This window comes from Watersipora subatra, chromosome 1, assembly GCF_963576615.1.
Source record: "Watersipora subatra chromosome 1, tzWatSuba1.1, whole genome shotgun sequence".
NCBI classification, from domain to species: Eukaryota; Metazoa; Bryozoa; class Gymnolaemata; order Cheilostomatida; family Watersiporidae; genus Watersipora; species Watersipora subatra.
In genome coordinates, this window is record NC_088708.1 from 3,984,463 (window position 1) to 3,997,064 (window position 12,602).

The 12,602-nt window shown below is 39.2% G+C and overlaps 1 protein-coding gene across 3 annotated transcripts; it reads right to left on the minus strand.

Annotated features, from left to right (window-relative positions):
• Positions 1 to 1,571: 1,571 nt before the first annotated feature.
• Positions 1,572 to 11,497, minus strand: LOC137402281 (zinc finger protein 184-like). Of its 3 annotated transcripts, none has more exons than XM_068088779.1 (8): positions 11,402 to 11,497; positions 10,775 to 10,837; positions 8,687 to 8,943; positions 8,075 to 8,516; positions 6,414 to 6,587; positions 5,864 to 6,041; positions 3,118 to 3,206; positions 1,572 to 2,838 (listed from the first exon to the last, which is right to left on the minus strand). In XM_068088779.1, the coding sequence occupies exons 3-8, from the start codon at positions 8,940 to 8,942 to the stop codon at positions 2,100 to 2,102; spliced, it is 1,878 nt and encodes a 625-aa protein (XP_067944880.1). In that variant the 5' UTR covers position 8,943; positions 10,775 to 10,837; positions 11,402 to 11,497; the 3' UTR covers positions 1,572 to 2,099. The 3 variants fall into 3 exon arrangements, with proteins under 3 accessions (XP_067944880.1, XP_067944892.1, XP_067944886.1); XM_068088791.1 differs by having other exon boundaries at positions 8,693 to 8,943; positions 11,402 to 11,496; XM_068088785.1 differs by having other exon boundaries at positions 11,398 to 11,453.
• Between the last annotated feature and the right edge of the window lie 1,105 nt (positions 11,498 to 12,602).

A 12,602-nucleotide genomic window follows, 5' to 3' on the forward strand; every position in this document is an offset into this window, starting at 1 on the left:
GTTAGTTAATGATTTTCAAAGTCTTTGTAGTCGTCTACCTCTATTCCTTTACAATCGCCAGTTTCACAAAGCATTTTGATCAAACATCAGTTCACAGTGTAAGCAACCAGCTCACACTCACTGCAAGCTCACACTCACAGCTCACTGCAAAACAACTGTGTTTTGCAGGCTGAAGCGTTGGCCCTAAACACAGATGTTATCACTTCTTACTTTTTTCAATAATGTCTTTGTTGTTTTTACTTCACTTTTAATCCATTCATAATTCTGGGAATATTTTAGACTGTTTAAGGTTAGTTTAAGTTTATGTCCAGCACCAAAATCTATAAACTCATTATTATCATGGACTTGTTGCTGTCCCAATGTTTCACACCTAGCTCGTGAAACAAACATTTTTCCTACTGGCTTCCCTGATCTGAGATAATCATCTAGGTTTAGCTATCAAATTTCATCACTTTCTTCAACATGAATGTTTCTCTACCAACACAGTTCCATCACTAAAAAGGTGGTTCATATGTAGCCTTATACATGCACTGTAGGTTCTTATATAACATTTCTCTTGCCTTGGGCTGACAAAATGGTACTGAGTTTTTCTTTGACAAATTATTATAGATAGGCTACCCAAATATCCTACATGACTCCTTCTCAAAGAAAATCTATGCAGAAACACTGGTACGCAAACCATTTATTAAACATGATAAGGCTGATATCAAACATTGCTTTCAAAAACGCTCTCCATCAAAGCTACCACTGAATATCAAGCCTAAATGAAAAAAACCCATGCAGTGTTATCTTCTCAAGGTCATCTATGTAAGATGGACTACATACGAGTACACTATCTCGGTATCTATATACAGTATTGGATAGACAAGCTATGGTATTTAGTAGCGAGCCTCTCAACTGGCGGATTGTCATGACAAACAGTAGTTCTGTGCTTTAGTGCTGCACTAACAGATCAGCGCTTTTCAAAGGATGTAATCATTGTGAAACCCAACTTCGGACCTCTCCAGCATCCTCTTCATTGTTGAAGTAAAACAATTAAGTGAGAGATAACGCTCTCCCTATTGTGGTAAAACTCGCCGATGGAATGCCAAACAAATTTGATGAGCTAGAATAACAAAAGATAAACCTATTTGTTAAGAATTAATGGAACTGTTGTTACTGTTGTTACGCAGTTCGTTGTAGAGCTAGTATTATTACAACTTAACATAGCTTATAGCCGCAATTCAAATTTATTACATCGCTTGTCATTGGTAAGATGAGTACGCAGTCACGTAAGAAGTTTAGAATATTTGATGAGTGTGAGTGATGTAATAGATGAGGTGATAAAACTATATAAACAGATGTATATGTAACACAAGACTACAAACATCCTTTAACCCTCTAGGCCAGCTCCAACCCTCAACTAAACTCTACTTGCAGCGTGTCAAAGAATCCATACTGATGGGTTGTCCGCTGAAGGTCTTTTACATCTCTGTGCGATGTTTTACAAGAGAACTTATTTTAATGGGTAGGAACACTACATAAAAGAGAGCGAGGGCAGTCAACTACAAACAGCCTTGTATAAAACACTGTTTACAGCTGTAAACACTTGGTTTTATTAAATTATTGTTTGATTGGGTGCGCTACAATATGCATTTTAGAGACTTCAAAAATCTATTTTGCAGCTTCTACAAGCTTGCGATAGCTAAAGCTAAGATTAAGTGTTGCTTCTAGTGGCAAGAATAATTTAATAAAATAAATCAATATTTCTACATTAGGTGTAGAGTAAAAATGGATAATAATGAACACAACATTTACACAGAATAATGAGAAAAATCAATTATTTTTAATCATATGGAAAAGACTATAGTGAGAGGCGCATCTGTAAAGTCTCTAAGTAGAGAGACGCTGCATGAGCATAAGTGACGCCTCTATGTACAGGGGCACTGCATGAGCCAGTGATATGAGAATAATCTACAGACTTATATGAAGCTAAATAGTTATGAAAGCTAGAACACATATTATTAATTTCAGATATCATCAGATGTCAGATGACACCGAAGACGACAATCTAATGCTGGGTACGCCCGGTAGAAGTGACTAAAGCAAAGTCCATTCAGCTATGTGCTAATAGATTGCCGGTGGACTGGCAAGGCGCTACCAGCGCTGTCATTGTCATTGGAAACGTGTTTGTTGGCATCTAGAAGTCCAGATATCACCTTCGCAATGGCGAGACCTTTGATGCTGGCTGACCCTACATTCTCACTGCGTTCTGAGCTGACACCAAACATGCCTGGTCGTTTCATCTGCTCTACAGGATCCTCTCCGATACCGTTCAAAGCAGGAAACTCTCCCTCCACATTCTCAAGAGGCTCTGGAGCGCTCAGCTTCTCTTCCGAAGAATCCATATCTGCCATACCAACAGACTCTTGCTCTTCAAGTTGCTGTCGGTTTTCAAAGCTGCCTTGACATTTGTCAGAAGAAAATGCGTCATCGGTCGACATGGTTTCTACAGACTCTACCTCGACAGCTTCTTCTCTGGCTGACTCCTGGCAGCACACATGCTGGTCAAAGCTCTCCTGCTTGTCAAAGACTCGCTCACATCTGTCGCATGAGTGTGATTCTTTGCCCATCTCTACATACTTGCATGGAATGGCTTTTTTACGGTGTCCCAGTGCTGAATCGAAACTTTGATTCAACTTGGTGTTTTCGCTAAACTCTTGCTGAGAGCTGGTGGGCTGGGTTGGCGGAGCCGGCGCAGGAGAGATCAGGTGCTGTTGTATCTGGCCAAGGAGTGTCTTTTTGTAGGGGGTGTTTAAGTCATCGGCTGGATGCTCACTCTTCACTGCAGCTATAACGCTGTAAGAAGACAAGTACACAGGTATATTTTCCATTTATAAAAGGCACAGGTCACAGCAATAACAGCATAGCCTCGCTGCTAACCTAGCCAGAAAACAGTAAAGCCAGAGGAATCACACAATATCACTTGGAACAAAATCTCATATCTATAATAAGCTAAAGAGATACACAAAGGCTTCTTTCCATCTCACATTTCACTATATTTTTCTGAGCTGACTCAGCGCACAGAGTGCAGTTGATCAAAGAATTTCCAGTAGCGCTTCGACAAACAGTAATTACCTGTCATCAAGGTTCTGGGGATTGATGTTATGGACTTGTCTCAAATGCTTCTTAAGAATGTGTCTGTATATGAGATTCTCACCACAAACCTATAGGAAATAAGGTATTCACTGAAACACATAGCATTAAATGAAGGTTTGGCAGTAGATAGGCGCTCTGCAGGGCTGCCTGAGAGCAAAAGATGATTGAGAGAATGACAGCGGAGACATGCTGACCCATTAGCTTTTTACGCTGACAGAAACATCACATATCATGAGATTTCTAAATAAATAAAATCTTTATTAATTTAGAGCTTGCTGCACAGTAATAATCAATTGCGTGAATAAGACAAGGAAAGCGTTTGACAAACAGCACAGATTGCCGGCCCCATGAGAACGATAAAGACTGCACATATATTTACATAGTTTGCGAAAGATAAAATTGTGGAACCTTTGAAAATCTGAGCAAACATGAGACTAACGGCGAGTGAACAAGTGGAGAGAGCGAGTGAACAAGTGGAGAGAGCGGGCCATTAGCGATGAGCTAGTCTATCAAAATAAGCAGGACTACTTTAGTCGCTCTAGTACTAGTGTAATTAAATTATGATCATATTAACATAATAAAGTAAAGCTGACACAGCCATCTGGCAGCTGCTAGCCGCGGCTTTATTCCTCATACAAAACATTAAAATAAATACTAGGTGGCAATGCTAGGTGCCACTTGTCCTCATCCCATTCTATTAAAAATGCTATTGCTCTACTGACCAGAACTATCATGCAACATAATTATTATAATATATGATTTGGTTATTCATTCACGCCTGAGTGATCTCTAATGCAATTCGCATGAAAAGCAATAGCAATACTGGTCTTGACACAAATGCGAGAACAAACAAGCACAATGAAAGGGCACCAAGCTCGTCATCTTTTATCTAACAACAAGCCAGCAACCAACTACGATGTATTTTTCTCACTCGTTGATATTTCTTTGTGATGATAAAACTACAAAACTGAAAAATGGCTGCGCGTTATAGTGAGAACGGTTCCCTTGCCCACTTGTACAAACTTTGATGGCTTCGCTACAGCGTGCAATTCAATTGTCTCAGCTATAAAACAATGCAATGTCAAGTCTCCAGAGCTTTTACAATCTTCAATTAAAATATCTTTGAGAGCTTTATAGTTTTGAGCAGTTCATCGCGATAAATTAGTGGGTGTAGGACTCCCTCATCAAAAGGCTTAGTATCATATGCATTGAGAGCGTTTCATGCAGGACAGACGGCAGAGTATAGTTTTAGTGTGACCATACTAATTTAGGACAGACACGTGACCACAGATGCAATGTTCCGGCGCTGCGCTAAGGAACACAGGCAGAGAGAAGCTGTAGACAAAGACTGAGTGTTGGGATGTATCATTTGCCAGGCTTATGATTGTGCCTATAAAACTGAAATTAAAGAATCCCTTAAAATAAGTGTTTACTTTAGAAATACCAGCTTGGGAAAACAATCCACTCGCAGAGCCTTAATTGCTCAAAATAATTATAACTATGAGCCTCTTTGAATATATCGCTACCCGCTGACTGGCTGACTCACCAGCGCGTAATAAATTTACAATTATATTAACATTTTCCTGCTATATACAGAATAATTACTGAAATACTGCAATATAACTGCCAGCTTTACACTAAGCCAATAGAAATTATTTTGTGTAAAAATATCAGCTGATGTAATAGTTTAGCTTCATTAGCCAAGACATTCCAGCATATCGCAACTGAATATGTACTGCATACGAAACGAAACGAGAAGTATAACCCAAGTGCTTCCAAGGGCTCTCGGCTCAATTCCAGTAACTGCTAGGAAGAAGTTAGTACCGTAAATTGAGAGAGAAATTGGCTCTTCACTAGGCATATGAAAAGGTGACTAACCGAAACACAGGGAGTTTATTTTTGTTGATGATGGTAAGGGAAATAGGAGTAGGAAGAATAGATGGCAGCTGATAATTCACAAAAGCTGTCGTTGCAGGAGAGTCAAGTAGAAATAGAAGCTTAGTGTATGAGGACTAGTGACTATTCGGTAGCGAGCAAGAACAGAGTGCCTCACACCGAAATCAATAGAACATAATTGGGTAAATATTCAACAATTCTATTTGCCCACTCGTATGATCACTCAATCTATCTCACACATTAACTATAACAATATTTCTATATATAATTTATATCAAATAAAATATGCACCGTGCTGATGAAGCAGCAGTAATTACAGTCGCCTGTGTGATGGTGGAAGGCTGCTTGTTATCCGTGCTACAGCCTATTAACTTATAAGCCATCCATAAAAAACTCCATTTATAAAGGTTGCTATTAAGACAAGAGCATATTAATATGCACGTAGTGAGTTTTCATATCGGAGTGAGTTTTACCAAGAAAACTAATTACTTTGTATTTGTGGCATCGTTGAGTAGCGTTCAAGTATGCAAAGGCAGCAGCAGACTACATTTGCATAATAATTTTCCAGAAAATCTAGTTATTTTATGACGCGAGTTTCCTCACCCTTAATAATGATGTCCTTGATCATCCTAAACCTTTCTCAATGGCAAAACAAATGCAATCACCGGTCTCATCCAAACCTCCCTTCAATGCAGACAAGCAAAACATCTCCCTAGACTTTTTAGAACAAACAAAAGATGCCAATATTGGCTTAGCTTATATCTGATGGCTCTTGCATTTAGTATAACATAGGCAACCATACTCAGAGCATCTGAGTTCAAGGCTTTACCATGCAGCAGTTGTCTCCTGGTTTTCTGCCGCGTCTCTCCACATGGCTGCCATCACACTTGGCAGCATGCAGCTCCAGCTGGTCACGAGACCAGAGGTTTCTGTGGCATTTTTCACATTGAAACCTTTCTACTGACTTGAGGCTTGGCCTCCCTCTCTTCAGTCCACTACCGTTGCACCTGTCAAGGGTCACCCATAAACGAGTTAGGAAATGGGAGCGGAGGAGATAACTATAAGATATGGAGAGAAGAATAAGCAAGAGAGACCACTTTAGGCAGCTAGTAAGGTGGCATGGGAATGACAGAAGAGCATATTATGAAGAAGAGGTAACAGTTGGCAGCGTGTGAGGAAAAAAGATGTAAAAGCACATTTGAAAACCAGGCATCGTGTCTTTTACAAAGAATTGTTATAAACCATTAAAGGCTTTGCAGCTATTTGTGGAAAGCCTGCAAGATAGTCGTAAATGCTCCATTTGAGTGGTAGGCTGTAGAATAGGCTGTAGAATCGGTGCCAACAACTAGAAAAAGCAATTTACGCAGTTGAATGTGTACCTTTGAACATGGTTGATTCTGTCATGGTTCATTCTGTTTTTAAGCTTGAGGCCGCACTTGGGGCAGTTGATGATGCCGGTACTTGGACGACCCCTCCTCATGCCCTGGCCCTTGCACTGTATGATGTGCTTAACCCTGTCCTCGGGGCTCTGCTGTCTCAGACTCTGCCCACACCTAGAGAACAGCAGAGCGTTGGCACTAGCTATTGTACAGAGATAAAACATCAAACGCTTTCCTAATATGAGATTAATTGGACAAGCAGAGTCGTGTCTAGTTATTTTTTGCAATCGAATTGTGTGTACGGTGTTGAGTTTGTTTGTAGACATTTAGACAATTCCTCGCAGTGCTCTGCTTGAGTCTAGCTCGGCGCATCGTCAGTCACAGGATGTGACGGGGAGACTCTCCTTTTTACTCTTTAAATCAATAAAGCGCTACTCTGCCTCGGCTCCTATTCAATTACAATAACATTTTTATTGCTGCTTGATTGTATATAAATAGTGACCTACAAGAAAGTATTTGAAAAGGTTGCTTACTGACATTTTAATGGAAATATTTCCTTTGAGATGCGAGGCTTGATGATGACAACACAGCTTTTCTGGCTTTATGCGTTTTAGAGGAATAGATAAAGAATTTGTTAGAAGGCTGGCTGACAGTCAGTCTGGCCTCGCTCATTAGAATACCATAATGAAGAAGAAAGATATCTCAACTCTTCAACCAGCCAGTCAGCTCGTCCCTACACTGTCCCTACACAACCAGTGGCCACCAAGCGTGGCCACCGGTTGGCATATCCGCTCCCTCACCTGACCACATAAATTATTGCTAACCAGAAGGGAATTTGGGAGCACAATTATGCTTAGCATCTCATAACCAGATACTAGTATCGCTACGAAAATAATAATAGTTGTTCCATTTAATATTATGCACATAATTTATAGCATTATTCTAGTGTATTATTATGGCATGAGAAGATTCCATATCCTCTCAACACAATCATCCCACAGCTCAGCGGCGCTAACCCTTAGCAGGCAGACCGACAAACAAAGCCAAATGCAACGTGACACTTGGAGCCGAGTTTAGCCGTGAAATATATCTGCAACTAATTACAGCTAGTAATATAGAATATATTATAGCCTATATCACGAGCAGCCTTTTATCTCGCACAAAGTATAATAAACTCATCCCAGCAGATGGATATCAGAGCTGATGAATAAAGTAAACAGACGACATGCCTTTAAATCATGGGAAAATCTTTTATATACACAATTTCACAGCGCTTTAATCTAGAGAGTTAAAACTCTTGCTACAATCTTCGTACTGATATAAGCCAGGGAGAGATAATAAAATGAAATATCTAGCATTACCAGTCACAAGGGACGCCTTCTATTCATCAGTGATTACAGCTCATTTCCCGGATATTACTTTAAAAATGGCAGGAGTGTTTTAAAATGACAAAGAACTAAGCGGCTATCAACGGTCTGACCTCCTCAATCTTTAAATTTAATAACTAAAGTTTCCTATTTATTAATCAGATATTACCAATTTAATTACAGTTTTATGTAGTCCTTAACTACGATCTGTCGAGAGGCGTGTTTGACCAGTATGTCTATGATGAAGCTCAATTTATGTTTGAACCAAAATGTATGATGTAGAGTAGTAATCACCTGTCACATGCCGCTGGAGACGTATCATTGCCAGCATTCGAAGAGCAAATGGGGTCATGAGCTAGGAGCTCTTGGTGTTCCTGAAAGGCTCGGCCACAGTGAACACACATATATGCACCTCCCTTGTTTTCAGGTTGTAGGGCAGTCGCAGGAGAAACCACATGGGTTAAAGATGGCGGTGTGGGCATCCCCGATAGAGATGTCATAGATGGCATTCCCATCATCGGTGAAGAAGCTAAGGCTACCAGTGATGACTGTAATGATGCCATGGCCATTATTTCGGCAGCAGATCCAGGAGGAAGAGGTGGTCTTGGCAGCATCGGAGGGACGAGAGACGATGACTGCTGAATACCATTTTTGGTCAGCTGAGGAGGCTGCATATGCTCTATATTCGGGGGTAAAGTGAGTGGGGGTGGAGAGACAGCTCGCGACAGATTCGAACCTACAGCAAAAACGCAGAATAAAGAACCTATGAGAATAGCCTCGCACAAGGAATAGATTGACATGAACAGCGAAGCTAACAAATTAACAAATAATCGAAAGTAACAGAGTAAATGATAAAGTAAAGTAGTTTCTCAAGTTAGAGTAAAAAGTGACTGAGTTGATAGCAACCTGTACCATTGTGACCAGCAGAGCTGGGTAACCGCTCGTCGCCGCCAAGCTTGTCCTGCAAGCACTGACTCATCTCTGTCTTCAGTTTCATGGCATTGTCTATAAGGTCAACCTGAACATGACATTTTGAGCAAATCTTTCCATCATGAAGAAGTTTCTTCCCATTAAACGAAACATCAAACAAGACACAGATTTTCTGGCGGTTGTGTGGAAGCACCGGATCCGCAAAGGCATTGTCACAGAAGATGCAGCTCATTCTAAAAGGAAAATGCTAATCTGAACTTCCCTAAAACGTTTCTATTTAAAAACTTGTTACATATTGATAAGTACCAAGGTTTAACTTTATACAAAAAGTTTCAACTCACAATATCAAATGGTTTAGCATACAAAATGGCCCAAACTACTTTGTTGACTCGCGCAACAAAAACTCTCCATAAGCTGATCAACAGCTGCGTCTCAGGACAATCTATAGCTTGTTTGTTAGCGCTTGAATAAACTAAGGATAATTCAATTGGAATAGCATTTAGTTTACTATATAATATGTTTAAAACAACACGAGCCTTTCACCCTAGCGAGTTATAAAGTGCCACATTTGCGGGAACAATTCATCCTTAACTGAAGAGAGAATGCTACTTGTGTACATTGCGGTGTATTAATTTATTCTTTGTTCAAACTTTATGTTGAGCGGTGAATGAGTAAATAATATATTAGAATCAATCATCGTGACAATAATGCATCCAATGATCAAGTTACCTTTACAAAGCCTTTCAATGGCCGAGACACAAATAGAATGCAGACAAAAAACTTAATAAAGGAAAATCATTGTAAATCAAATTTATTCTAGCTGCGCCAGTGGAGCCAGCATATAGAATTATTTAGCATTTTATTTCATTAATCTTGTCACTAGTAGAGAGATCGTGTTCGCCCGTAACTACAATGCCTCTATTGTCTTCGTATCTCCTATCTAGAAATGACACACAGGCTCTGGGTAGAATTTTGAATAAGATATACATTGTAACATAGTGTAAACACGCAATTTAGGGAGACAGATGCGACCATATACTGTATTGAGTAAATAATTTAGACAACAGACTGCAGCTGTGATGCTACTAGCTGCTCGTGAACCCTTCACTATTCATCAATGCATTGATAAGCGAATTGCAGTGTTTATCTCTGCTCTCGGTCTTCTAATGAGAAACATAATACATACAAGCTAGTATAAAAGAATTACTGAAATAAAATCCAATTTACTGCAGTTCCCACAGGAAATTCCTAATTTTAACAACAACATTTATAGTATAGTTTGGAGCTGTGATGCTAGCATAGTTTATAAAGGTATAATAAACTTGTGGTCATAAAACACACAGAGGTTTTATTATTCTATTTATTAGGTTTATCATACTGATTAGCACAATCCAGCCAGTGTTTATAAGGGCTTGAGAGTGCAGCGTCCAGTCATCTCTCGGCTATTCAAGCCCACCCATCTGTCTCGACTATTGTTTAACGCTCTCCTTTTATCAAAAACACACCATGAACTTGATGTAGACAAACAATACTTATCACTGATTTTCCTGCCAAGCGTGATGACACGGTACCACTAGATTAAATATGAAAAACTATTTAGCATAGAATAACTATCAGATAATTCTCTACCCTTGTTATTGACGTGGCAATGGACTGGTGTCCACTCACACAGCCCTATACAATAAATATGTTGTTTGCTTATTAATGAGAGGCGACTAGGCTTTCAAGGATTTCATGAAAAGAAAGAAGCCAATTACAATAACTTTTTAACGCATCACCCTTTTGGCATCGCATCACCCTTTTGGCATCGGCATTCTAATAAGTTGACCAGAGGCAATGATGCAATTACGACATAAAGAAACTGAAGACTGAAGATCCTTGTCTTACAATATTGCAAAATTCAACTCATCATGTTAGCAGACAATATTTTTAATTTGATATTTAAAAATATTGATCAAATTTGGCTAATCACGCTCAAGCATTCATATAGCCAGTTTAATTATGCTAATGCTGAGGCAAATCTACTCGGTAGAAGGAGGGTAGAAGGTTGTCAGTATGGCAAACCTGGTGACCAGTGCTTTAGAAAGTTTTCTTTTCTCAGCCAACTTCTTTCCAGGGCTTTAGCCGCTACAATATAACATTCTCAAGAGTAGTCAAATAATATTCCACCACTCTTTAGTGTTCCAACATAATTGTGGCCAGTACATGTTTGTATTTAAAATACTCTTTTCATGAGAAGAGCTCAATGAGAGTCAACGAATTCTATCACTATATAAGTGTGGATTGTTCGCTATGAAACATAACGACCTACAGCCAGCTCATAATATTTCACAATGTCTACGATATCCCACAGGATGCGCACAGAATATTATTATTAATGTATGAACACTATTATGTGTAGCGTTCATACTTATAACCACAAGGGTGGTGTTGTCAGTATGATGGTACCAAAGGTATTATTCCCGGCACGTTTGTCTACAAGGGATATCTACGAATCCACTCACATTATACTTCTCTACATATATCGTCAAGTTGAGCGCTTCGCTGTTGAGCTACTCAAGTCAAGACAGCGAGCAATACACAGACAAGTAGTAAAGATTCCGTAAAACATGCATAGTGCTGCTGTGGATACAGAATACTGGTTACTACAGGGCTAGCTGAGAATATAGTCAAGCAAAGAGACTTACCTACCTAAGATAGATGATCGTTTGTGCTGTGTCTGACGTGACTTGGCCTGCCTAGCACTCAACTAGACCAACTAGCTATGATTACAAAACAATACTCATGTAATTCACAAACTAGCTATTCATTGTTTGATACTAAAAGCAGTAAATATCTTGAGCAGAGGGCGGAGCTTAGTGATTATCATTATATTATTATAACCATTTGCCAGCGCTTATCTCGCTACAATACGATATTGACATAGAAAAGACAACCCTTTCGTATTATAATATTTATACAATGCGCAATTTATTGACAAACTAATGATGTCAGGGGTCATTTACTAGTGCGGAAAGGTGACAGGACCAAGAATATTCTATCATCAAAACATCTACTCAAAAAGCTTGCTTGATATCCATGAACTATCTGAATAAATTTTAAGCCTGAAAGTTAGCCGAATGATTTACTGTACATGTATATATAATGGCTCGCAGAAGATAAGCATTGATAGTTCAACCAGCTTAACATGTCTACATGTTGAAAAGCATGCAGCGGTGCTGATGCTCATCTTGACTGCCTGAATGTATTAAAGATGGTTAGTAAAGTTGGCAAAGTTGATAAGGATTTTATAAACTATATGGTGTAAAGTGTTAAACACGAACACCATCACGTATCTACAGTTGAACAGCAGTAACTGCAAATACTAGCATACCACAAGTTTTATCTGTAAGTAGAGCAGAGGTAGGCAATTTAGTCAGTGTAAGGTGTCAGCTTTTTAGAGGTCAATGGTGCTTGATAGCAATTAGCGATTTTAAGTTTGAGCAAGGTTTAAACGAAAGTTGTGGTTTGTAATGGACTACATATATGAGAACGGGTACTTAGAAAAATACAATTCTAATGCCATTTATAAAAAGTTTTAGGGGGGGGGATTAAATAATCAAGGGCAATACAACAAATAAACAGCAAGTCCACTCCTCCTCATAGTAAAAATGCATCTATGAAGGAACATAATAGGCAATGTGATTTGCTGATGGCCTAGTCTTGCCTGATAGGAGGAGAGAGAGAGAAAGAGGTCTAGAGGAATTGGTATGTTTGATGAGTCAAACTAAAACGGTGTATTCTTTGCCTAAATATAGAGGAAGAAACGTTTAACTTGAGATCTACCAACAACAGCATTAAGGTATCCGGGAACCATAATTAATCCATTGAGAAGGAAGTGAGAGGTCAAAGA

Bases quoted from the DNA above. Each gene is read 5' to 3' on its own strand.
- LOC137402281 (XM_068088779.1), bottom strand. From the start codon at position 8,942: ATGAGCTGCATCTTCTGTGACAATGCCTTTGCGGATCCGGTGCTTCCA. The intron at 8,517-8,686 runs GTTGCTATCAAC...TTTTTGCTGTAG, and splicing joins TGCTGGTCACAATGGTACAG to GTTCGAATCTGTCGCGAGCT. The intron at 2,839-3,117 runs GTAATTACTGTT...GTCTTCTTACAG, and splicing joins CCCCAGAACCTTGATGACAG to CGTTATAGCTGCAGTGAAGA.